A 27,294-nucleotide genomic window follows, 5' to 3' on the forward strand; every position below is an offset into this window, starting at 1 on the left:
GTCTCCATGTGGTTCTCCTGCTCTGTGCTGTCTCCATGTGGTTCTCCTGCTCTGTGCTATCTCCATGTGGTTCTCCTGCTCTGTGCTATCTCCATGTGGTTCTCCTGCTATCTCCATGTGGTTCTCCTGCTCTGGTGCTATCTCCATGTGGTTCTCCTGCTATCTCCATGTGGTTCTCCTGCTCTGGTGCTATCTCCATGTGGTTCTCCTGCTATCTCCATGTGGTTCTCCTGCTCTGTGCTGTCTCCATGTGGTTCTCCTGCTCTGTGCTGTCTCCATGTGGTTCTCCTGCTCTGGTGCTGTCTCCATGTGGTTCTCCTGCTCTGTGCTGTCTCCATGTGGTTCTCCTGCTCTGGTGCTGTCTCCATGTGGTTCTCCTGCTCTGTGCTGTCTCCATGTGGTTCTCCTGCTCTGGTGCCGTCTCCATGTGGTTCTCCTGCTCTGTGCTGTCTCCATGTGGTTCTCCTGCTCTGGTGCTGTCTCCATGTGGTTCTCCTGCTCTGTGCTATCTCCATGTGGTTCTCCTGCTATCTCCATGTGGTTCTCCTGCTCTGGTGCTATCTCCATGTGGTTCTCCTGCTCTGGTGCTATCTCCATGTGGTTCTCCTGCTATCTCCATGTGGTTCTCCTGCTCTGGTGCTGTCTCCATGTGGTTCTCCTGCTCTGTGCTATCTCCATGTGGTTCTCCTGCTCTGTGCTATCTCCATGTGGTTCTCCTGCTATCTCCATGTGGTTCTCCTGCTCTGGTGCTATCTCCATGTGGTTCTCCTGCTATCTCCATGTGGTTCTCCTGCTCTGGTGCTATCTCCATGTGGTTCTCCTGCTATCTCCATGTGGTTCTCCTGCTCTGTGCTGTCTCCATGTGGTTCTCCTGCTCTGTGCTGTCTCCATGTGGTTCTCCTGCTCTGGTGCTGTCTCCATGTGGTTCTCCTGCTCTGTGCTGTCTCCATGTGGTTCTCCTGCTCTGGTGCTGTCTCCATGTGGTTCTCCTGCTCTGTGCTGTCTCCATGTGGTTCTCCTGCTCTGGTGCCGTCTCCATGTGGTTCTCCTGCTCTGTGCTGTCTCCATGTGGTTCTCCTGCTCTGGTGCTGTCTCCATGTGGTTCTCCTGCTCTGTGCTATCTCCATGTGGTTCTCCTGCTATCTCCATGTGGTTCTCCTGCTCTGGTGCTATCTCCATGTGGTTCTCCTGCTCTGGTGCTATCTCCATGTGGTTCTCCTGCTATCTCCATGTGGTTCTCCTGCTCTGGTGCTGTCTCCATGTGGTTCTCCTGCTCTGTGCTGTCTCCATGTGGTTCTCCTGCTCTGTGCTGTCTCCATGTGGTTCTCCTGCTCTGGTCCACTTTAAATGCAGTTCAAAATGTGTGCAATTATCCGTAGCAGTCCTCATCTTGCTACTACAGCAGCCTAGTGCTTGTTATGAATGCGCTCTGGAAGACTCCTCTGAGGAGTTCTTGGGGGTCAGGTTCTCATGCGGCCTCAACTCTGTAGTGAAAGCAGCTAGCTACATGTTCAACTCAAATAAAAAACAACAATAACATTTTCAATTTTTATTGACTTTTTGGACAATTTCATTTCCAGTGTCATCCATAATTGTTTCACTATTTCTTGTGTGTTTTTTTTTTTTTTTGCATAATCTTTCATATAAGGCTAGAATGACATAGACCAGGATTAGACAGTGATGTCATATCTTTCAGGAAGTGTATCCGCACCACCGCAAGCTAAATGAAACACCACCCACTGACTGGAACCGAATGAGACGATGGAACATTTATCCACAGCGTTTTACTGTTACGCCTCCTGCTCTCCTCGGACTGTGACATCATACTCTGGGTCTGGTTTACGTCACCCTAGATATAAGGCTGTTAGAAGAGGGCCATCGCTATGGTTACAGAACAATCTGCATAGCAACTGGAAGACAAAAAGGGACTGGACACTGACCCGGTTGGTAGCAGGATGAGGAACACATCACTAGACAGAAGACAGTTCATTGGCACAAAATGGTCTGCTCTTTTGCTTCCAAAAACATGAGTAGAGTTAAAACGTCATTTTTTCAACAAACAAAAAAAATAACTAAAAGTTTGGAACAAGTATGATACTTTTAACAGTTAGTGTGTGGGGATATTGAAACTTTGGAGCTCTAGTGTTGTAGAAGCATGGTACAGGATCCATTACGATCTCCAAAAGCATCTGGCAGTTTGAGTGTGTGAAATAGTATCTGTAGTGAATCACCCCTCCAAAAACAAAGTTTGACAAAATGAATAAGGCTGCATGACACAACACACCACTACCTGCCCAATACACTCACAAGCACAGTTACAAGCAGAAAAGGGGACAGAATGAAAGACGGCGGACAGAACCACTCAGACGCGTCAACAAGACCGAGATCTGAATGAGATTACGTGCACAGTTCCCATGAGTAGTGGAGGAGAGTAGTTGAAACAGACAGCTGGGCCACCGTGGTGGTCAAGCTTCTTCACTTCAAATCAAAAGCTGAAAATGGACAGACATGTTAGCTAACATGTCACCAGAGGTAAGTCAACCCCTCCCACACACACCCTGCGAAGGCAACTAAGAAAAGGGGCAGCTCAGGAAACCTACGTAGCTTTGCTCGGTTGCCTTAACAGCTTTGGTAACACATTTCAAAATCATTATGAAATGTCAAGTCTCGGAGAACAACATTGAACTTCTACCTGAAAATAGACATAACCCAACAACCCGGCAACGTTTCTTATAATAAAGTATTATATTTTTTGTTGCAGAAAGACGTATTACTGAATAGAAGAAGATACAAAGCTTAAGTTACAGGTCAAAATACAGTTTGGTTGAAAGCATTTCAGACTACACCGTAAAATCTACAAAGGCAAACCAAGTTATGTAGACAGAAGAGAGAAGCGTGAAATATTTCCAGGACTGCAGAGACGTCTTCTGTTGGGGGTCAGTGTCAGCGGTCAGTCCAGGTCCAGAGGGTCGGGGCAGGTGATGAGGGGAAGATTGTGTCGTCAGGTGGAGGCGAGGGCCATCTCGTCTCCTTTGTAGCAGCACAGCTCTGCTCAGAAGCGCTTGGGTCCCCAGGGAGAGGCCTTGTTGGCGGCCGCCACAGGAGCACCGAAGCTGGGGAAGTCCTCAGAGCTGCTCATATCTGGGGCCTGGAGAGAGGGGGGAAAACAAGCAAGTGTCAGTGATAACTAGGTGCTGGAGTTCCTTTTCATTAACAAGTACATGTGAGTGATCATTGAACTACAAAATGACTGCATTCCAAAACTACCAAAAAAGGACAACACACACAAAAGTAGCCTGGTGGTCCCAGATCTGTGCTAAATAGACAACTTATGATCAACAATGACCACGGGTATAGTTGGCAAGACAGTACAAACAGATCTGGGACCAGGCTAGCACAAAAAGGTATTGGGTCAGATTTGTCAAAGGAGGAAAATAAATAAAATATCTGTCACCTCTCTCACCTTCTCACTGCCAGTTTGCCACGGAGCCTCCCTCACCACGAAGCCTTTGGAGGGGCCCCGCTCTCGTCCTCCGTCATCCATCGAGGACGCACCGCGGTCACCAAGGGGTTTCATGTACGTCATCTTAGACTCATTCTCAATCACATCAGCCATCTGAAAAACAGGAAACAGAAACCAGTTAAGATTTTTAAAAAGCCATATGAAAACGGGGGGAAAAGTTGTTAAGGTACTCATTACGATACTCCTCATTTAAAGGCAATCAGATAGTGTGTTCTATAACAGCAGTAAAATGAAGAGCCAAAGATTACTGGGGGTGAAAAAACAATGAGGGAAATGCTTTATCAATGATACAGCACAGATCAATGAATAAACTGATCAGTAATGACTAAACTTAACATTTGACCAGACACAGAAAAACAACAACTATGAATTACAAAGCATCATGGGGGATATGGAGAGCCATGGTGGACACCAAGGGCCAAGAGGATGCCTAAACGGCTTTGAAAGCCCCGGGTGAAGTTTCCCCTCCCGCAATCCCAACCTTACCCCATTAGTGGGGGAAAATGGTAAACTGACCCAAGTGCAGCATCTAGGGGCAAATTCACCCCACACCACTTTGAAAGGAGTACTTACGTATTCCTCTTCCAGGTTGAGGAGGTGGTCGATGGCTTCATCCACCAGCTCAGGACGTCCGGTGACAGACACCTGATTGGGGTCAGAAGCTCCAGGCTGGGGGAATCTCAGATCCACCTAAACCGGTATAAACTGTTATATCCAAGCTCCACACAGTCGTGTTAGAACAGGTCATCTGTCCATTTAAAAGTGAGGTCCTATGTTCCTCCAGGAACGAAGAGGATTAAATAAATATATATATTTTTTAATGGACAAATTCTTGTCTTTTGTCCATTTGAAAAGAAGAAGCCTTGGAGGGCATTATTTATATATATCAACACTAAACCCATCAACAGCAAATGTATGTGCAGACGGAATACATTCAAATGGTTTCCCAGAATACAGAGGGACAAGGCAAGACTACCCAGTCTCCTGTAGGATTCGTTTTGTCCTCACAACCATTAACATGCATTATCCGAGACACAGACAAGGCTTGCCCTGGACTAAAAACCCATTTCAATGGAGAATTTCCATTGTGCATGCTTCTAAGTCCAGGACTTCCTGTATCAGGGAAACTGGCCCCACGTGTCCACTGACAAAGGTCCTCCCACCCGACCCCCCCCCCCCCTCACCTTGAACTCGTCCATGATCTTGCGGATGCCCTTGCCGCGGGCCCCGATGATACGGGCGTGGACACGGGCGTCCAGGGTGATATCCTCAGAGATCATCTCCTCCAGCTCGTCCACGATAGCCTGGATGGCGTCCTTGGCAGCCGTAGCCTTGTGCTCATACCCCGTGATGGTGATCTGGTCCTGGGGGGGGAAGTATGTCAGGACTACAGACCTTACATGAGGGAAACATCAAGTCTAAGGCCTTCTCAAATGAGCATTTCCTCAATTCCTTGCATAACTCCTCACCCCCCTCAGGCACATTGGAGAAGATCCAAGGCCACTCTCCTCTGACCTTCTCCAATGCCTTTTTGCAAAGGGCTTGAGGATAGAGGACAGGGGCTTGAGGATAGAGGACAGGGGGCTTGAGGATAGAGGACAAGGGGCTTGAGGATAGAGGACAAGGGGCTTGAGGATAGAGGACAAGGGGCTTGAGGATAGAGGACAAGGGGCTTGAGGATAGAGCACAGGGGCTTGAGGATAGAGCACAAGGGCTTGAGGATAGAGGACAAGGGGCTTGAGGATAGAGGACAAGGGGCTTGAGGATAGAGGACAAGGGGCTTGAGGATAGAGGACAAGGGGCTTGAGGATAGAGGACAAGGGGCTTGAGGATAGAAGACAAGGGGCTTGAGGATAGAACACAAGGGGCTTGAGGATAGAACACCAGGGGCTTGAGGATAGAGGACAAGGGGCTTGAGGATAGAGGACAAGGGGCTTGAGGATAGAGGACAAGGGGCTTGAGGATAGAGGACAAGGGGCTTGAGGATAGAGGACAAGGGGCTTGAGGATAGAGGACAAGGGGCTTGAGGATAGAGGACAAGGGGCTTGAGGATAGAGGACAAGGGGCTTGAGGATAGAGGACAAGGGGCTTGAGGATAGAGGACAAGGGGCTTGAGGATAGAGGACAAGGGGCTTGAGGATAGAGGACAAGGGGCTTGAGGATAGAGGACAAGGGGCTTGAGGATAGAGCACAGGGGCTTGAGGATAGAGCACAAGGGCTTGAGGATAGAGGACAAGGGGCTTGAGGATAGAGGACAAGGGGCTTGAGGATAGAGGACAAGGGGCTTGAGGATAGAGGACAAGGGGCTTGAGGATAGAGGACAAGGGGCTTGAGGATAGAAGACAAGGGGCTTGAGGATAGAACACAAGGGGCTTGAGGATAGAACACCAGGGGCTTGAGGATAGAGGACAAGGGGCTTGAGGATAGAGGACAAGGGGCTTGAGGATAGAGGACAAGGGGCTTGAGGATAGAGGACAAGGGGCTTGAGGATAGAGGACAAGGGGCTTGAGGATAGAGGACAAGGGGCTTGAGGATAGAGGACAAGGGGCTTGAGGATAGAGGACAAGGGGCTTGAGGATAGAGGACAAGGGGCTTGAGGATAGAGGACAGGGGGCTTGAGGATAGAGGACAAGGGGCTTGAGGATAGAGGACAAGGGGCTTGAGGATAGAGGACAAGGGGCTTGAGGATAGAGGACAAGGGGCTTGAGGATAGAGCACAGGGGCTTGAGGATAGAGCACAAGGGCTTGAGGATAGAGGACAAGGGGCTTGAGGATAGAGGACAAGGGGCTTGAGGATAGAGGACAAGGGGCTTGAGGATAGAGGACAAGGGGCTTGAGGATAGAGGACAAGGGGCTTGAGGATAGAAGACAAGGGGCTTGAGGATAGAACACAAGGGGCTTGAGGATAGAACACCAGGGGCTTGAGGATAGAGGACAAGGGGCTTGAGGATAGAGGACAAGGGGCTTGAGGATAGAGGACAAGGGGCTTGAGGATAGAGCACAAGGGGCTTGAGGATAGAGCACAAGGGGCTTGAGGATAGAGCACAAGGGGCTTGAGGATAGAGCACAAGGGGCTTGAGGATAGAGGACAAGGGGCTTGAGGATAGAGGACAGGGGCTTGAGGATAGAGGACAAGGGGCTTGAGGATAGAGGACAAGGGGCTTGAGGATAGAGGACAAGGGCTTGAGGATAGAGGACAAGGGCTTGAGGATAGAGGACAAGGGGCTTGAGGATAGAGGACAAGGGCTTGAGGATAGAGGACAGGGGCTTGAGGATAGAGCACAAGGGGCTTGAGGATAGAGGACAAGGGGCTTGAGGATAGAGGACAAGGGGCTTGAGGATAGAGGACAAGAGAAGGTGCAACCCTGTACCTGGTTGTCATCATTCTTGTCTGGGAACTGGATGTTGACGTCGTGCTCCGTGCGGATGTTGGTGATTATGGCTCCCTTACGGCCAATGATCTTGGGGTGATACTTGGGGTCCACAGTGATGGTCAACTTGAAGCTCCTGAGGGACTGCAATGAACAACAAGTACAACATCCACAGTCAGAACCATGTCCCTCTTAGCCTGGTCCCAGATCTGTTTGTGTTGGATTCCAAATGGCATGACAGCAAACATAGGAGTTGGTAAGACAGCACAAACAGATCTGGGACCAGGCTAGGTAATGACCATAGGAGTTGGTAAGACAGCACAAACAGATCTGGGACCAGGCTCTGTAGCTGGTGATTGACTGCCGTCAACACTTAATACTGTTGGTCTGGGATCTGAACAAGCAGCAGTAGAGAGCAACACGTACCCGATCCTCCTGCTCAGCAGTCAGCTCTTTAACACGCTCCAGGAGACCCTCCTTAGCGCGGTCCAGGTGATTGGCCAGGCCAGTAATGGAGATTATGTCGGACTGCAGCTCAGGAGCAGGCACTTGAATATTAACCTGGGAGGTGGAGGCAATGGATAGAGAACATTACCATGTTGGATAAAACCTCCAGACAGAGGAGATGCTGTATCCTGAATGAGTCCCCCTACGTTCAAGTTTAAGAGACAAAAGAAACTCCTCTAGGTGTAGATAGTAAGTATAGACCGGAAGTAGAGGCCTGGGCATTGTTGTTCACTAATTTACTCCAAGTAGGGAAAGGATGGCGGGGTTGAAAAGTAATAAAGGGGAGTTTATATATAAAAAACATGGGGGATTGGAAGTGACGCAGACAATTACATTGATAGAAGATACATTCTATCTGCAATTTTAAGCTGATCCATTCCCCCCGAAAAAAATAACTCATCTACGAACCTCGAATTCATCCATCATCTTCCGAATTCCACTTCCCTTCTGCCCAATGATGTAACGGTGAAGCTCGAAAGGCACTTCCACCTCAGTGGTGACAGGGACCAGAGCCTGAGGAACAAAAGACAGGTGAAACATGAGTTGAAAACACACTACTCTATATATGGGTCACGAATACCCTCAGTAAAAGAGTTTACTGACAGTACAGACCGTGTCATTATTTCAATTCAATGTTCAAGAAGAGGGCTGACCTGGAGCGCCTCCACAGCAGCCTCACATCTCTCCTTGCGGCCAGAAAGCACGATGACGTCACACTTCTTGGGAACAGCGGGATCCACAGGTGTAGTAGGCTCTTCGACCACCAGCACCTCCCCGTTAGCCTCTCCATTCTCCTGCACTGCAGCCTCGGCCAGGGGAGCTGAGGAAGAACAGATTTAAAAAAAAAAAAGGTTGATTAGAGAGAGAATGAAACCAGGCATTTTAAACAGCAGAAATCTGAAAAAGACTTGCATCGAGCAGCCTTGAAGCAAGAGACATCTCTTAACCCGGGCACGTATTGACAAAGTCTCAGAGTAGGAGTGCTGATCTAGGATATTTACATTTAGGTCAATTTAGCAGGCGCTCTTATCCAGAGCGACTTACACGTCAGTGCATTCAACTTAAGGTAGATAAAACAACCACGTCGCAGTCATTGCGAGTAAAGGTCTAGGATCACGACTACGATCTTTAAAACTACTCAGAACTGATCCTTGGATCAGCACTCCTCTGACTCTTTGTGAATACTGCCTGAGAACGCCAAGGGGCTTTTACCCGCCGGACCTCCTTTTCCCGGGCCGTCCACTCGCTCGGGGAACTTGATCTGCACGTTGTGGTCCCTGGTGATGGCCTGGATGCGGGAGCCTTTGGGCCCCATGATAGAACGGTGGAACCTCTGAGGGATCACACACTCGATGGTCACCTGGGCGTCCTGGAGACAGAGGAGAGGACCGCTAGCCAATCAGAGTCAAGAAGAGGGGACAGGACAGTTATGACTGGGCAAACGAGACTAGTGGCTGAAGATTCTTGCAGCCTTTATGTCCCAGGAGATAAACAGTATGAGGCACTCCCACCCGAGGCTCACCCCTCACCCGGGGGGTCATCAGTGTTTTATGTTAATGTCAGCTCTAGTGTGATTGTGTTTCTATCAGGAGTGACACCAAAGACCTGTGGCGAACAGAATTAACAACCTTTGCATCAAGACAGTTGCTTTGTGAGGTGTTAACCCATGTTCAGTTAGCCATTTTTATATACACTGAACACAGAAATATAAAAAACGCAACATGTAAAGTGTTGGTCCCATGTTTCATGAGCTGAAATAAAAGATCCCAGAAATGTTCAATGCGCACAAAAAGCTTATTTCTCTCAAATTGTGCACAAAGTTGTTTACATCCCTGTTAGTGAGCATTTCTCCTTTGCCAAGATAATCCATCCACCTGACAGGTGTGGCATATCAAGAAGCTGATTAAACAGCATGATCATTACACAGGTGCACCTTGTGCTGGGGCCAATAAATAGCAACGAACACAATGCACAGAGATATCGTGATGAGATCCTGAGGCCCATTGTCGTGCCATTCATCCACCGCCATCACCTCATGTTTCAGCATGATAATGCACGGCCCCATGTCACAAGGATCTGTACACAATTCCTGGGAGCTGAAAATGTCCCAGTTCTTCCATGGCCTGCATACTCACCAGACATGTTACCCATTGAGCATGTTTGGGATGCTCTGGATCGACGTGTTCGACAGCGTGTTCCAGTTCACGCCGACATCCAGCAACTTCGCACAGCCATTGAAGAGGAGTAAGCCACAATCAACAACCTGATCAACTCTATGTGAAGGAGATGTGTCGCGCTGCATGAGGCAAATGGTGGTCACATCAGATACTGACTGGTTTTCTGATCCACGCCCCATACTTTCTTTTTTAAAAGGTACAGTATATCTGACCAACAGATGCATATCTGTATTCCGAGTCATGTGAAATCCATAGATTAGTGCCTAATTAATTTATTTCAATTGACTGATTTCCTTATATAAACTGTAACTCAGTAAAATCTTTGACATTGTTGCGTTAATATTTTTGTTCAGTAGATATGCCAGTTGAAAAGTACCAGTGGTCAGGCTTTGGCCCCAAGTAAGAGCAGGTCAATTGAGGCAATGGCCTAGTTTGGGCTCCCGAGTGGCGCAGCGGTCTAAGGCACTGCATCTCAGTGCTTGAGGCGTCACTACAGACCCCCTGGTTCGATTCCAGCCTGTATCACAATCCGGCCATGATTGGGAGTCCCATAGGGCGGCGCACAATTGGCCCAGCGTCGTCCGGGTTTGGCCGTCATTGTAAATAGGAATTTGTTATTAACTGACTTCCCAAGTTAAATAAAGGTTAAAATAAATAAAATAATAATAATAATACGCTGGAAGTGGAATCAAAAGCCTTTTTGGTAAAACACCAGGGTAAGTCTCCGGTGGAAATGGGTCCTAAATAAGTTAGTAAAGCCCTGTGAACTCACCAGGTCCTCGATGATCTCCAGCATGCGTTTCTTGGCTGCCTCCACACAGTCTTTGGCTCCCTTCAGAGTGACCTTGTCGCTGTTGGCGCCGCTCCTGGGGAAGCTCACCATCACACCGCCGTACTCCTCAGCGATGTCCCTCAGCACCTGCCCGCGGCGCGCCACAAAGTAACGGTGGTGCTTGGGCTCCACATTCATCACATCCTCCACCACGTTATCCTGCAAGCAAGGGGGTTTCATATTCAAAATGTCTCAAACAATACACAGGGTATAATCTAAAAAAGGTTGGAGTCAATCAGAATCAAAATGCCAACAGTTTCCTTACACTCTAAAAATGACTAAAATACACAGGAGTTCGATTCTGCTGTAAAACAACAAGTACGTAACATCAATACAAAACAATGTGTCAGGAGAATCTTTTGTTGGATTCGGTTTCTCCTGTTTTTCTAATCAAATCAACTAAATGTATTTGATAAAAAGGTCTTACCAGGCTCTTGATGAGTTCCTCCAGCTCCTTCTGGGCCTCTCGGACAGCCTCCTCTGTCCCCACCACGGTGATCAGCTCCTGGTCCTCCTCATCAGCTGTAGGGAAGATGATCCTGGCTCCAGTACTGTCACGTACCTTACGGATGTTACCGCCTCCCTTACCGATCAGAAACTTATGGTACTCTGGCTTGGCCTTCAGCTCAGCTGTGTGACTCTTGGTTTGCTAGGGAAAGAGAGAGAGAGAGAGAGAGGGGGGGGGGGGGGGGGGGGGGGAAGGAGATATTTTAGAACGATTGGAATGTTTTTATGGAATGTGCTGCAACATAACAATTCTAGAAGACTGATAATGACCATAACCACACCCACAGGAAGAGGAGACTAGCAGTAGGATAAGTGAGGTAGTGTACAGTATTTTAATTGGAGGAGACCATAGACTGGATATAACTAACTAGATGAGACCATAGACTGGATATAACTAACTAGATGAGACCATAGACTGGATATAACTAACTAGATGAGACCATAGACTGGATATTTCTATGAAGTAATGTTAGTGTACAGTCGTGGTCAAATGTTTTGAGAATGACACAAGTATTGGTCTTCACAAAATTCGCTGCTTCAGTGTTATGAGATATTTTTGTCAGATGTTACTACGGTATACTGAAGTATAATTTACAAGCATTCCATAAGTGTCAAAGGCTTTTATTGACAATTACATTTAGTTTATGCAAAGAGTCAATATTTGCAGTGTTGACCCTTCTTTTTCAAGACCTCTGCAATCCGCCCTGGCATGCTGTCAATTAACTTCTGGGCCACGTCCTGACTGATGGCAGCCCATTATTGCATAATCAATGCTTGAAGTTTGTGGGTTTTTATTTGTCCACCCGCCTCTTCGACCACAAGTTCAATGGGATTAAGGTCTGGGGAGTTTCCTGGCCATGGACCCAAAATGTCGATGTTTTGTTCCCCGAGCCACTTAGTTATCACTTTTGCCTTATGGCAAGGCGCTCCATCATGCTGGAAAAGCCATTGGTCGTCACCAAACTGTTCTTGGATGGTTGGGAGAAGTTGCTCTCGGAGGATGTGTTGGTACCATTCTTTATTCATGGTTGTGTTCTTAGGCAAAACTGTGAGTGAGCCCACTCCCTTGACTGAGAAGCAACCCCACACATGAATGGTCTCAGGATTGGCATGACACAGGACTGATGGTAGCGCTCACCTAGTCTTCTCCGGACAAGGTGTTTTCCGGATGGCCCAAACAATCGGAAAGGGGATTCAGAGAAAATGACTCTACCCCAGTCCTCAGCAGTCCAATCCCTGTACCTTTTGCAGAATATCAGTCTGTCCCTGATATTTTTCCTGGAGAGAAGTGGCTTCTTTGCTGCCCTTCTTGACACCAGGCCATCCTCCAAAAGTATTCGCCTCACTGTGCGTGCAGATGCACTCACACCTGCCTGTTGCCATTCCTGAGCAAGCTCTGCACTGGTGGTGCCACGATCCCGCAGCTGAATCAACTTTAGGAGACGGTCCTGGCGCTTGCTGGACTTTCTTGGGCGCCCTGACTTCTTCACAACAATTGACCCCCTCTCCTTGAAGTTCTTGATGATCCGATAAATGGTTGATTTAGGTGCAATCTTACTAGCAGCAATATTCTTGCCTATGAAGCCCTTTTTGTGCAAAGCAATGATGACGGCACGTGTTTCCTCGTAGGTAAACATGGTTAACAGAGGAAGAACAATGATTTCAAGCACCACCCTCCTTTTAAAGCTTCCAGTCTGTTATTCTGACTCAATCAGCATGACAGAGTGATCTCCAGCCTTGTCCTCGTCAACACTCTCACCTGTGTTAACGAGAGAATCACTGATATGACGGCAAAGAGGGACTTTGCAATTAATTGCAATTCATAGGATCACTCATGACATTCTGGAATATATGCAAATTGCCATCATCAAAACTGAGGCAGCAGACTTTGTGAAAATTAGTATTTGTGTCATTCTCCAAACTTTTCACCACGACTGTATAGTGGTTTATGGTAATCCAACCACTAACACATTTAGGAAGTCCAGGGTGGAAGGTTGGTCAGGAAGGGTCCAGTGTTGAGTTGTTGCAGAGCTCTTCTGACCGGTTATCTCGCTGGACCTCTGTGTCCAACTAAAAGAATAGACTGTTGGGGGTTTGAGACCCCACAAGGTACAGTCTGTGATTGGCTGACCAGGTCACATAACCCTAGCCAGGGGAGTGTGTTCTGGAAGGGCCCTTGGCAACCCCCCTAGCAATGCCAGAGGTGTGAAACCAGGGGATGGTAGCCTCTGCTGGGCTGGAGTGTTTCTCTCTAAAGTGTGTGCCTCCGTGTCCCAGAGAGAGGGTTTTTTAACAAAGTCGATTTGTCCCGTATTTCAGTCAGACATTCCAACCAGTCTCTTTTGCTATCATGTTGTGCTTATGACCAGATACATCATAAGGACGTGGTGCTGGTGATGTTCATCGCTTCTCCAAATCGTTGTCGAGATCTGATATTCTACACGTAGGCCAATGTCATATTGTCAACCAAATCACATTTGTGAAATCCTTTTGGGCTAAAATCCAGCTAAACTTGGAGAGGATAGCTAACTACTTACACAACGTGTGCTTCTAACAAAGAACTACAAAAAGTAGGTAGGTCTAAATAGCTGTAGCCTATTAGACAAAGATATAAGGTCATTGTCAAACTTGTGAGGCTCTCCATGCTCATTCAACATACTTGCTGCTACTTCACTCAATCCCATTTTAAAAAGACTCCCATCCTAACCGTTTTACATTCCCTGAGACTAACCAGAATCGTTACCATGGCTAAATATTCACAGATTTTCATAAAAACAACACGTGGTCTCATTTCCGCATCACCACATTTTGTGTGCAGCAAATTTTGCGCTTCAAAAATCATCCCGTATTTGGGTATTTTAAATGCGGTCACCCTAGTTCTATTTCAATTGCTTTATAAATGAAAGAAAATTGAAAATGGGAATTTCTGTTTACTTCCTGAATTGAAATGGAATTGAACCCAACCCTCATGACAACCATAGCCGATGAACTAAGCAAAAACCAACCCGGTCCTACTGATAACCCAAGCCTGAATAAGCCAACTGAGAGCGGGACAACCAACCTTCTCCTGGGCCAGAGAAAGCAGCTGTTTCTTGGCTTTCTCCACCTCCTCAGCGGGGCCCCTGATGGTGACCGTGTCGACGCCGGAGCCCTCGGTGGGGAAGTGGATGTGGACGCCGCCACACTCCTCCATGATGGAGCGGACGAAACGGCCCTTGGAGCCGATCAGGGAGTTGTGCAGCTTGGAGGGAATGGACACCTCCATCTCCGTAATGTTGGCCTGGAGGGGATGGACACAATGGTGGTAGATGTAGTTCATTGGGCACAGAATGGAGACATGGTTTCATATTGAGAGCCAAATGAGAAAAGATAAGATTAAATCCTTCTCTGCATTGACATAGAAGTCTAAACGCCATCTTAGAGGGTCCTCTCCCTGAGAAAAGCCACCAAGTTACCAGTTCTTTCTGGATAGCCAGGATACGGACTCTTGCGGCCTCACAGTTTTCCTTCTTGCCGGTGATGATGATCATCTCAGAGTTGCTGTTCTCGGCAGGCAGGTCAATCCTGGTGTTAGTTTCCTCACGAATCTGGAAATTAAGGAATTAACTATTTAATGCTCAGGTACTACAATTTTTCATATTTTAAAGCCTGAATTGTGAAAGAACGGTGTCCCAATTCATATCCTATCAATGAGAATATACCTTTTTGATGTTGGCTCCACCTTTCCCGATAATGTTCTTGTGGAATTGTTTGAAGATGGGGACTGAGACAGAGAAACCATTCTCCACCTGAAAAACACAAATCATAGATAAAAACACTAAAAAGTGAAAAACACTTTTAAAAAAATCAGCAAAGCAAGATTTGAGATGTTCAATACCCGTAGGGAAGGAGTTATCAATCATACCAACTCAATTATCAACTGCTTTATAGGCACAACGTCTTGAAAGCCAATGTATTTAGCACCTTTTACACTAACCTCATGCAATGTAAAAGTTAGTGGCCACAGAAAGAACAGTCATTTAGACATTCTGGCTTGATTATCTACATACCATGTCAGCAACCATCTTATCCATGAATTTGGAGCATTTTTCCACCTCATTTCTTGGACCACGCAGCTGAACGACGTCACTCTTCGCTGCCGGGTCTGGGAAGTTGATTATGACCTGCAAATCGACACAACATTATTACTTTAAAATGTACGGCGTTAAATAATTTTCCTTTTCTCACGCGACAGTTTTTTTTTTTGTGCCCATCCTAACCAAATGAACATACAGTAGGTTTACTGTTACAGCTGTATACACCAGCATTTTATAGCATTTACCAGGCCCATACATCTAGATCGACTCTAAATATATGGCTCTGACATATGCTATATACACACACACACACACACACACACACACCTACACCCGCCATAGTTTCTAAGGCTGCGTTTAAACAGGCAGCCCAATTCTGGGCTTTTTTCCCCCCACCAATAGGTCTTTTGACCTATCAAATCAGCTCTTTTGTTAATAATTGGGCAAAAGATCAGAATTGGGCTGCCTGTGTAAATACAGCCTTACTGACTGAAGTCTTACTGAGCCACGGTCTCTGACGTCATCAGGTTTGTTCCCACAGCAACATGGTTTGTGACTCACCTCAGGGAACTTGTCACGCACGTCCTTAATCTTCTCCCCTTTCTGGCCAATGATGGCTCTGTGAAAACGCTGTTCTATGAGCAGATCCTTTGTACGCTCGTTCTCCTGTAAGACAGACGACAGGTTGAGGGACGAGAGAGAGAGAGAGAGAGGTTGAAGGACGAGAGAGAGAGAGAGAGACACACAGACAGACAGAGAGACAGAGACACACAGAGAGAGAGACAGAGACACACAGACAGAGAGACACACAGACAGAGAGACAGACAGACAGACAGACAGAGACACACAGAGAGAGAGACAGAGACACACAGACAGAGAGACAGAGACACACAGACAGAGAGACACACAGACAGAGAGACAGACAGACAGAGAGACAGAGACAGACAGACAGAGAGACACAGAGAGAGAGACAGAGACATACAGACAGAGAGACAGAGACACACAGACAGAGAGACAGAGACACACAGACAGAGAGACAGACAGACAGAGAGACAGAGACACACAGACAGAGAGACAGAGACACACAGACAGAGAGACAGAGACACACAGACAGAGAGACAGAGACACACAGAGAGACAGAGACACACAGAGAGACAGAGACACACAGAGAGACACAGAGAGACAGAGACACAGACAGAGACACACAGAGACACACAGACAGAGAGACAGAGACACACAGACAGAGAGACAGAGACACACAGACAGAGAGACAGAGACACACAGACAGAGAGACAGAGACACACAGACAGAGAGACAGAGACACACAGACAGAGACAGAGACACACAGACAGAGAGACACACAGACAGAGAGACAGAGACACACAGAGAGACAGAGACACACAGAGAGACAGAGACACACAGAGAGACAGAGACACACAGAGACACACAGAGAGACAGAGACACACAGAGAGACAGAGACACACAGAGACACACAGAGAGACAGAGACACACAGAGAGACAGAGACACACAGAGAGACAGAGACACACAGAGAGACAGACACAGACAGAGAGACAGACACAGACAGAGACAGACAGAGACAGACACAGACAGACAGAGACAGACAGAGACAGACAGAGACAGACACAGAGAGAGACACAGTATTGTAATCCTCACCATGCGTGACGCTAGCTCAAGCAGCTCCTTACTGGCTTCCTGAACCCCCTGGGGATCCCCCTCGATGCGGATCAGGTGGCTCTTCTCGTTGTCAGGGGGGATACGCACAGACACCTTGTGCAGATCTTTGATGCGGTTTACTGAGCAGGGCCGGAGAAGAAACAGGTTTTAGCATCATTTAGTAATACGCTAAATATCTCATACATTTGTGTAACTTAGTATTTATGCAAAACATCTTACCTCTCCCCACTTCTCAAGCCAACCGCCGCTTTGCTTAAAAACATAATATGACTTACTGTTGGCACCACCCTTCCCAATCAGGTGCCTGTGGAATCTGGGGTCCACACTGATCTCCATATAATCCATGCGGCTCACCTAGAAGTGGAAAGGAAATAAATGATTCATTTGATGCCGTGTTTAACTACCGAGTCCTAAAACCAAGGAAACTGGTTTAGTTTACGGTCTGTCCTCGGGACAATGAAAGACACTGGCCCAGACTCAGATTAAGCCTACATCTTAACTAAAAAGCATGCTCAAGGGAGAACCTCCATCGAATGCGTTTTAGCCCAGTAATCTAATAGGCTTAATCTGGGTTTGGTAAACTGACGTCTGCTTGGGGTGAATGAGGCTGGTCTGGTGCTTTTACCAAGTCAGTGACGATAGCTTCCATCTGACTCTGCACCATCTGCATGTCTTTGGTGGGGCCTTCCAGGGTGATCTTATCCTCGCCCTCAGTGAACTCAATGTGCACCTGCAACACACAGAGAAACACCAAGTCAGGCCTCGAGCTGCTTCCTCCCCCCCCACTGGAACACACCAAACACACACACACACCTTGGGCATTTGCTGGGTAATCTTGGCCAGGTTCTGCCCCTTCTTGCCAATGATGAAACGGTGAAGCCAGGAGGGAGCGTCGACTGAGGACACAGTATAGCTGTTGGCCTGGGAAACACAAACAGGGTCACATTTAGAAAACTGGGAACCCCCACCGAGGTCAGGGAAACACAAACAGGGTCACATTTAGAAAACTGGGAACCCCCACCGAGGTCATGAGATTTGTAAGTCGCTCTGGATAAGAGCGTCTGCTAAATGACGTAGAAATGAGACGTCCACTTGGACCCAGAGGCCCTGAAAAGTGCTACATGTTGGTCATTTAGCAGGCAAGCTTATAGAGAGCTACTTACAAATCAGTACATTCAACTAAGGAAGGTAAAACAACCACATACCACATTCATTGCAAGTAAAACCTTCAAAATAACGCGTCTACCTTAGCGTAAACTTCGGTGAGAGCCTGACCCAGACGGTCTGGCTCCCCGCGCAGGATGACGGTCTCCGAGCTGCTGTCGGGGGGTGGGATCTCGACCGAGACGCCAGTCTTCTCCAGGATCTCCTGCAGGGTGTTTCCCTTGGGGCCGATCACGTACTTGTGCTGAGACTTCTTCACCTCTACCGCGATGGTGGTGGCATTTTTCTGCTAGGAGAAGGGGGTAGACAAGAGCACTGGACATTACCGTAAGCTCAAGTGTAACTTTGGTGCATCTGACTGTTCCGTATTCAAAATGTTATAATTGTATTTGTCCCAATTCGAATAAACGTTACGACTGAAAATAAACACACCGAGACACATTCTAAGACTGCGGTCGTGCCACTATGAACCTCCATAAAGACCCCTCTCAGCAGCTTCTTGAGACAACTGAAGTCACGCCAAGGTACCCTGATACTTCATGACAGCATTACATCCATGATAACGCACATGCAATAATTCCTGTTTAGCATAGTTTAGCTAGCAGGACATACCTCCCCCTCAATCAATCATCTTGATCATAGAAACAGTAATATTTTACACAAAGCAGGTTATAAAAAGGACCATAACAGTTAATATTTAAAAAACGACCATAAGAACCTCTTAAAATGTTGTTTTAAAAAAAATGACAGAACATAGCCCTACATACCTTCTCCTCGTAGATCTTCTTAATCATAGCCACAGCAAGGGCCACCTGCTCTTTCTCCCCAGTGATGACGATCTCGGTCTTGTTGACGCTGGGCGGGGGGACGTTGATGCGGGCTCCCGTCTCCTGCATCATATCTGCCACCAGCTTGTTGTAGGCGCCAGTGATGAAGGGGTGGAACACCTTGTCGATGTTCACCCTCTCCACAGCACGCTTGTCCTGCAGGGGGAGGGAGGGAACAGACAGTCATCAGTTAGGTTGTCCAGTCCAACACTCAGGAGTGATATAAACATTTCACAAACTGAACTAGCTTGCTTCAGCTTCCTCACCGTGTTCATGGTAGTGTGATAACAGTAAGGTTAGTGTTAGTGCTATTGGGCATTTTTATTAAGTGGGGTTGTTATTATGGGGTAGTTAACTTGTAAAAAAAAAGGTACTTTTAGATTAAGGTAACAGATATGACTGCAGTTGAAAAGGTTATTTGCCGCAAAGGTTTCAATAGTGAGTTAGGAGGTTATTATGGGGTAGTTGACTTAGTGAGTGGAGTACTTATAGTGGATGTCATTAGAGCGGTAGGTAGGTAACCGATATGACATCAGGTTGGCTACCTGCTCGGCAGAGATGAGCAGAATCTCGTGCTTGGCCTTCTCCAGGCCCTCCTTGGTGCCAGAGATCTTGATATGGTTGCTGGGGTCGTCTGGTCTGGGGATCTGGATCTTGGTGGCAGTCTTGAGCTCTAGCTCCTGCAGTTTTTCCCCATTCTTGCCGATGACAAAGCGATGGTGTTCTTTGGGGATGGCCACAGTTGCTGAAGCCTGGTGAAAAAAAACAACATGGAGGAAAATAGTTTAACACATTTTTACATTTTTAGTCATTTTAGCAGACGCTCTTATCCAGAGCGACTTACAGTTAGTGAATGCATACATTTTTCATACTGGCCCCCTACAATGGAAGTTAATATTACCACAAAGGTAAATAAATAAATCAAGCAGTAATCACTTTTGATTTAACTTTAGTAAGAGTGCATGAGTTCATATTGAAATGGATGATACTCTTTTCATTTCGTTTTATTTATTTAGCCATGATATAGTCCACTCAGTAAGAATTGCCACTGTTTTCCAGGGAGTCTTGAGGTGGGGTCCTTAAAACACAATGCCCTGATAGTACAACATTTGGGAAAATCACAAAGGAGGAGTCCAAATGTAGCTCTGATATATACGCTGTAACCTACATTGTTATAATGGGATACTAATGCCACATAAGGGCTAAACGTGAAGCCATCTTTCTACACGGACCTGAGTCTGCAGTCGGGACACAATCTCCTTGCGGGCCTTCATCACAGCGTCCAGTTTCCCAGACACCATGATGGACAGGCCCTGGTCTTTAGCCATGGAGAGTTCCAGGTGGGCGCCAGTCTTGTGCATGATGTCCACACAGACCTTCGCCTGATCTCCTTCACCGAACTGGTTGATGTCCTTGTACTTGCGCTCTTCCAGAGGCACGTGGAAAACCTAGCAGGGTCATGAGTTAAAGGAGAGCAAACATCACATGTTTGAACAGACTTTTAGGTCTACACGCCCAGGTTTGACAAAAAGGGAGGAGGAGTTCTTAGCTATAACAAAAACGTTGGACGTGCCCCAAACGACACCCTATTGCAATACGTGGCGCACTACTTTTCACCACAGCTCTATGGGCTCTGGTCAAAAGTAGTGCACTATATAGGGAATATGGGTAGAATTTGCTACAACAAAACAGTTTCTTCTTCCTCCAACGCAACAAAGTAAGTAAGTATTGCGTAAACGCTGCTGCTGCTGTTGTAGCTACCTGGGTGATGACAGAAGATTTGAGAGGCCGGATCTTGGAGGTCCAGGCGTTGGCTGGTTCCTGGGTGCCCTCAGGTGAAGCAGCCTTCTCAGGCAGTGGGGGGAAGGCATCCTTGTAGGCTGGGGCCTCCTCCTCTCCAGCAGCACTAGACCCTGTGTGGCAGTAGCTGAACCATTAGAGACAAGCCACCATATATATATATATATACATACATACATACATACAACTCAGTTCTTGTTGTTACGTAGGTTTTAGTTTGCATGTTTATTGAGATAATCATTGATAACGGGGGGGTATGACTGACGGCTAATTTTAAAGCCAGACTAATCTACCCAGAGGAGGAGACAGAATAGACACTCACCGCCAGCCTTCTCTGCAACGAGCCCAGAGCGGTGCTCGTTGAAGCTCTCCTGCGTAAGTACAGCGACTGAGCTCATGGTCGAAATCCCACGTTTACACGGAGTCCGAGTGTGCCACTAGTAAAGGAACAGAGGACTTAATTATCAGGGTTAAATAAACAAAACAGCCTGCATAGCTAAGACATTGTTGTCTTTATAAGGCCTTGTCGTTTGAGTCATCTCATGGCTAGAAAAACAAACCATGAAAACAAATAAACAACAACCGCTTTTATAGTTTAGGGTTAAATACAGTAGTACAAACCTCATTTATCAGTTTGAACGGACTTTGAGATGGTCTTATCTACCATTATCAAAAGAAGCCATGCCTTTCCAGGAGGGATAATTTATGTTCAAGCCATTTCCAATGTACACGTTAGCACTTTCTGTGAATGTTTGACAAATAGCCTTAGTGCACAGATTAGGGCAAATTAAGCATAACCAAGGGGACAAACTGCTTCATTGCAGTAGGCTACATGTGACGTTGATCTCGGATCAGTTTTGCATTTTCCACACTAATGGTTAAGGTTAGGATTGGGGTAGGGGTAGCCCAAAGGCCTGCTAATGGCGATATTCATCTGGAACGGATGGTTTCATTTTACCATCCAAACGCATTGTATGCAGCCGGCAATACACTCGTATCCCCCTGTGGACCAGTTTGTACCTAAAACATTTCCCTTTAAGGCTACAAAAGGCTTCGATTTCCTCCTTAACTAGATTTAATGGTGAAAAGGGGTATTTTTTTTTTATTTTTTTACATATACATACTTTAATTAAACAATTTCCACCACGCTAGTGGCTAATGCTACTTCCTGGGGTAAACAGACTGCTGCAACCTGAATGGCTGAATGCGATACACAACATCCGGAACTAGCATTCCTAGGAAAATTGTGTTTCGTAAAGAAAGTATGAATATTTTCCCTGTTTTTTTCTCCCCCCGCCTTTAAGTCCAGTTAAAGAGGAAATTGATGCCTTTACATCCTGAATGCAGAATGTTTTATGTATAAACCTGTCCACGGGGGATACGAGCGTATTGCCGGCTGCATACAATGCGTTTGGACGGTAAGATGGAAACTCAATATTGCCATCTGCCGGCCTTTGGGCGAGGGGAGGTGAAGCTGATCCTAGCTGTACCTAGGGGGAAACTTCACCCCGGTGCCCAACAACTAGGTTTTGAGTTGTTGCGCTAGGCCTTTCTAAGCTGGGTGAATGAGCTCTCCAAGGTTAAGAGGATTTCCCCACTGACCCCTTTCAGTTCATCCACCTACTGAAGTCCTAACCAGGTAGATCAGACTAGACCCTGAGCTGGTGCGCTAGGTGAAGTCCTAACCAGGTAGATCAGACTAGACCCTGAGCTGGTGCGCTAGGTGAAGTCCTAACCAGGTAGATCAGACTAGACCCTGAGCTGGTGCGCTAGGTGAAGTCCTAACCAGGTAGATCAGACTAGACCCTGAGCTGGTGCGCTAGGTGAAGTCCTAACCAGGTAGATCAGACTAGACCCTGAGCTGGTGCGCTAGGTGAAGTCCTAACCAGGTAGATCAGACTAGACCCTGAGCTGGTGCGCTAGGTGAAGTCCTAACCAGGTAGATCAGACTAGACCCTGAGCTGGTGCGCTAGGTGAAGTCCTAACCAGGTAGATCAGACTAGACCCTGAGCTGGTGCGCTAGGTGAAGTCCTAACCAGGTAGATCAGACTAGACCCTGAGCTGGTGCGCTAGGTGAAGTTGTCTCTAGACACTGGTCTTGGGTCATTTTTGTACTTTTCCCACTAATGGTTAAAGGTTAGGATTGTGGGGATGAGAAGTTGACCCCGGAGAACATTTACTAGGCTATTCCTCCGCAAACCGTGCAAATATGTTTTGCTTCGAATGAGAAGCAGTGAACACATTAGCCATAAGATGGAGGACGGGGCTCATGGGACATTATACCATAGAAATAGAATCAAATCATTTGATTAATTGTTCAGCAGTCTTATGGCTTGGGTGTAGAAGCTGTTAAAGAGCCATTTGGACCTAGACTTGGCGCTCCGGTACCGCTTGAGTAGCTGAGAGAACAGTCTATGGACTTGGGTGACAGGAGTTTTTGACCATTTGTTGGGCCTTCCTCTGACACTGCCTAGTATATAGGTCCTGGATGGCAGGAAGCTTGGCCCCAGTGATGTATTGGGCTGTACACACTACCCTCTGTATCGCCTTACAGTCGGATGCCAAGCAGTTGCAATAGCAGGCGGTGATGCAACAGGTCAGGATGCTCTCGATGGTGCAGCTGTATAATTTTTTGAGGAACTGGGAAACCATGACAAATCTTTCAGTCTCCTGAGGGGGATAAGGTGTTGTCGCGACCTCTTCACGACTGTCTTGGCGTTCCGGCCCTCCTTTTCCTGTAGTCCACGATCAGCTCCTTTGTCTTTCTCACGTTGAGGAAGAGGTTGTTGTCCTGGCACCACACTGCCAGGTCTCTGACCTCCTCCCTATAGGCTGTCTCATCGTTGTCAGTGATCAGGCCTACCATTGTTGTGTCCTCAGCAAACTTGATGGTGTTGGAGTTGTGCTTGGCCACGCAGTTGTGGGTGAACAGGGAGTACAGGAGGGGACTAAGCACGCACCCCTGAGAGGCCCCAGTGTTGCGGATCAGCGTGTCAGATGCGTTGTTGCCAACCCTTACCACCTGGGGGCGGCCCGTCAGGAAGTCCAGGATCTAGTTGCAGAGGGAGGTGTTTAGTCCCAGGGTCCTTAGCTTAGTGATGAGCTTTGTGGGCACTATGGTGTTGAACGCTGAGCTGTAGTCAATGAACAGCATTCTCACATAGGTGTCCTTTTGTCCAGGTGGGAAAGGGCAGTGTGGAGTGCGATTGCGTCATCTGCGGATCTGTTGGGGCGGTATGCGAATTGGAGTGGGTCTAGGGTTTCCGGGATGATGGTGTTGATGTGAGCCATGACCAGCCTTTCAAAGCACTTCATGGCTACTGACGTGAGTGCTACGGGGTGGTAGTCATTTAGGCAGGTTACCTTCGTTTTCTTGGGCTATACTCCTCAATGCCATTGGATGAATCCCGGAACCTATTCCAGTCTGTGCTAGCAAACCAGTCCTGTAGCGTAGCATCCGCGTCATCTGACCACTTCCGTATTGAGCGAGTCACTGGTACTTCCTGCTTTAGTTTTTGCTTGTAAGCAGGAGGATAGAATTATGGTCAGATTTTCCAAATGGAGGGCGAGGGAGAGCTTTGTATGTGTCTCTGTGCGTGGAGTAAAGGTGGTCTTGAGTTTTTTCCCCTCTGGTTGCACATGTGGCATGCTGGTAGAAAGTAGGTCAAACGGATTTAAGTTTGCCTGCATTAAAGTCCCCGGCCACTAGGAGCGCCGCTTCTGGATGAGCATTTTCTTGTTTGCTTATGGCCTTACACAGCTCGTTGAGTGTGGTCTTAGTGTCAGCATCGGTTTGTGGTGGTAAATACAGTTAAGAAAAATATAGATGAAAACTCTTGGTAGATAGTGTGGTCTACAGCTTATCATGAGGTACTCTACCTCAATCGAGCAATACCTCGAGACTTCTTTAATATTAGACATCGCGCACCAGCTGTTATTGACAAATAGACACACTCCCACCCCCGCCCCTTGTCTTACCGGACATAGCTGTTCTGTCCTGCCGATGCACGGAAAACCCAGCCAACTGTATATAATAATAAAAATATTATCTATGTCGTCGTTCAGCCACGACTCGGTGAAACATAAGATTTTACCGTTTTTAATGTACGTTGGTAGGATAGTCTCGAGCGGAGATCATCCAGTTTATTTTCCAGTGATTGCACGTTGGCCAATAGAACGGATGGTAGATGCGGGTTACCCACTCGCCAACGAATTCTCACAAGGCACCCCAATCTTGGCCCCCTGTATTTCCGTCTTTTCTTCACGCGAATGACGGGGATTTGGGCCTGGTCTCAGAGAAGCAGTACATCCTTCGAATCGCACTCATTAAAGAAAAAAAATCTTCATCCAGTTCAAGGTGAGTAATCACTGTTCTGACGTACGAAGCTCTTTTCGGTCATAAGAGACAGTAGCAGCAACATTATATACAAAATAAGTTACACACAACGCGGAAAAAAACAAAATAGTACAGTTGTTTAGGAGCCCGTAAAATGGCCGCCATCCCCTCCGGCGCCATTATATCACATTTCCTACCAATCACAGAACATCCACTTGAATGGGAAGGTCCACTCTAGTAATTCTATTTTGTACTGGCACACAGCACAGTCAGTGGAGGTGGTGCCTGGAATCATTAGCATGGCGTTAGTAGAGCTGTTTTCACATGCTTTCCAGAGTAGCGCCCTTTACGGGGCCTCTTCCTTCTCGGCTAGGCCTCTTTAAGGCTGAATCAGTGGCGAGTTAGTTAGCACAGGGCACTACACACAGAAAGCCATACTACTGCCATCTCATTGGTTTAACATGGAGCAAGAAAACAGCCTTCCACACAAAATGGTAAATGTTGAAAAGGTTTCACAGAGTAGACTACTGAAGTGCTTCAAGCCTCATCTGGAAACATTCTTTGAGAACGTTTTATATATACACTGATTCAAAGTATTTAAAAGAAATACAGATAAATCAGATAAGCACCTGGTTTATGATTGACCCAATAATATACAATATATAGCCCCCCCCCACCCCCCCATCTTGTATTTCCAGTAAAAATGTCTGCCTGTAATCTTCAATTATTGAGACAGTGGATGTGGCCAACCAGGCCATCCATTCCACTGCCTTCCATTTGGAAAACTGCAGGTTAGGAGGGACTGCAGCATGGTTAGGCTATAATTAGGAGCTTAGAGAGTAGAGTCACTTCTTACCAGCTGAATGGTCAGTTACCAGATAATCCGTCCTGTAGAGCTGCCTGTTCGTGTCAGCCTGCCAGCTTTTGCCTGAAAAGCACAATAAATAAATAAAACACTGGTTTCACAACAGATATTCAGTTGATAAAACACTAAACATTCAATTAATAGATTAAGAGCTATATTCAAATGTGAGGATTTGAGTGAAAAGATCAAACCAAGCTTTGACATCTAATTAAATGGCTGGACGGATCCCCACCACATAAGTAGCTAGCATACAAATCTGGGCCTACTTGCTTGAAGGTAAAGGTAGCCTAGAAAAAGCTAAGAAACCCAATAACATATTCTTGTTTGACATTAGACCAGTGGGATGTATTAACTACTACAGGCTTGGCCAGCTTTGTCAAATAGCCTAATGAGGTGTACGTTGATGACTCTTCCAGTGAGACCACACAGACTCTATTAATTTGGCATTTAAATCTGATGCTAAATTAGCCTTATTCATATAACATGCATGTACTTAACTTTCACCCTAGTTAAGTCAACTGTCCTAGATTAACGTGAGGTTGCAGCTAAAAAGCTAAAATAGATTGCTAGCTAACGTTAGCTAGAACACTGGCCTACTTCTGCCTAATTTGCAAGCTAGCTAGCAGAATAGTTAGCTAGCTAGCGGACGTTTAAAAAAAATATATATATAATTAGCTAGCTAATATCAACAAACGATGCGACATGAAAATTGACAGACTATCCTAAGGCCACGACACGCGTCAGATGAATATAGGTAGCTAGCCAACTACTGTACGTTAGCTACCTGACCAAGACAACGTTAACTAGATAGCTAACGTTAGCTGGCCAAGATTCATTGGTTTCTCCGCTAGTGCTACGTCGACATGCAAGAATGTCCGAGGAATTCTTGAAATGGATGGTTACAATAAATAGCTAACCACTTGCTAAGGATCTTAAATTAAACATTAATCGTGCATTCCAAGAAAACAATGTAAACGCCCCGTTGCGTTTTTGGGGTTGCGAGACGCCACTTCTTCTATTGAAAACTTTATGTATACGCGTTAGCTTGCTAGCTAGCTAATAAACTCGTATAAACTTTGACCGTGCGCGATAATGACACGTAGCTGCAGTGCTAGCGCTAGCTAGCTCTGGCGGCTAGCAACCAGTTTAAATTGAAACTCCTTACGGAAACTTTCACTACAAAAATGTAATGAAACATGAAATCGAGAACGGTGTTTTGGGCTTACATTTTTTTACACATGTGTTTGATCAAAACATGATAGCTACACATTCTCCCATTTTAATACGTAGCTCCACAATAATCTACACAAAGTCCACGTAGGCATAAAGCAGCCGAACAAGGGGAGGAATGACATGGAGTCGACTCAGGCCAGAGCACATTTTGACAGTGATAATATTTCACAGCATCCTCGACAACGATCAGCACCCCCATCGCTGGCTAGATGTCTACGGTATGACGAGCAAGTCATCTTTTAATGTGCGCCCGTACACGTTACATTGTGAAACTATTTTCTTAGCTACTTACTTGTGTTTATGGTCTCGTCTGCCCTGGGTGGTGCAGAAGCTGTGATGAAACTCCACTGGCGAGAAGGTGGAAGTGTAGGCCGGACCAC

General features: G+C 46.7%; 1 protein-coding gene across 7 annotated transcripts; it reads right to left on the reverse strand.

Annotated features, from left to right (window-relative positions):
* Window positions 1-1,534: 1,534 nt before the first annotated feature.
* LOC311131329 (vigilin-like) lies at window positions 1,535-27,294 on the reverse strand. 7 transcript variants are annotated; one of them, XM_084164251.1, is made up of 28 exons: window positions 27,207-27,294; window positions 25,673-25,744; window positions 20,803-20,917; window positions 20,442-20,593; window positions 19,913-20,128; window positions 19,226-19,432; window positions 18,621-18,836; window positions 17,936-18,139; window positions 17,503-17,610; window positions 17,315-17,419; window positions 16,965-17,043; window positions 16,669-16,808; window positions 15,555-15,659; window positions 14,967-15,080; window positions 14,619-14,705; window positions 14,373-14,504; window positions 13,979-14,197; window positions 10,838-11,059; window positions 10,351-10,569; window positions 8,623-8,770; window positions 8,055-8,221; window positions 7,810-7,914; window positions 7,321-7,455; window positions 6,895-7,038; window positions 4,708-4,887; window positions 4,097-4,213; window positions 3,464-3,616; window positions 1,535-3,148 (listed from the first exon to the last, which is right to left on the reverse strand). In XM_084164251.1, exons 3-28 carry the CDS (start codon window positions 20,876-20,878, stop codon window positions 3,053-3,055), a joined length of 3,846 nt encoding a protein of 1,281 aa, XP_084020377.1. In that variant the 5' UTR covers window positions 20,879-20,917; window positions 25,673-25,744; window positions 27,207-27,294; the 3' UTR covers window positions 1,535-3,052. The 7 variants fall into 7 exon arrangements, with proteins under 7 accessions (XP_084020377.1, XP_084020375.1, XP_084020372.1 ...); XM_084164249.1 differs by having other exon boundaries at window positions 8,614-8,770; XM_084164246.1 differs by having other exon boundaries at window positions 3,455-3,616; window positions 8,614-8,770.

The sequence above is a fragment of the Coregonus lavaretus genome (assembly GCF_964263955.1).
Source record: "Coregonus lavaretus genome assembly, chromosome: 6".
In the NCBI taxonomy this organism is placed as follows: Eukaryota; Metazoa; Chordata; class Actinopteri; order Salmoniformes; family Salmonidae; genus Coregonus; species Coregonus lavaretus.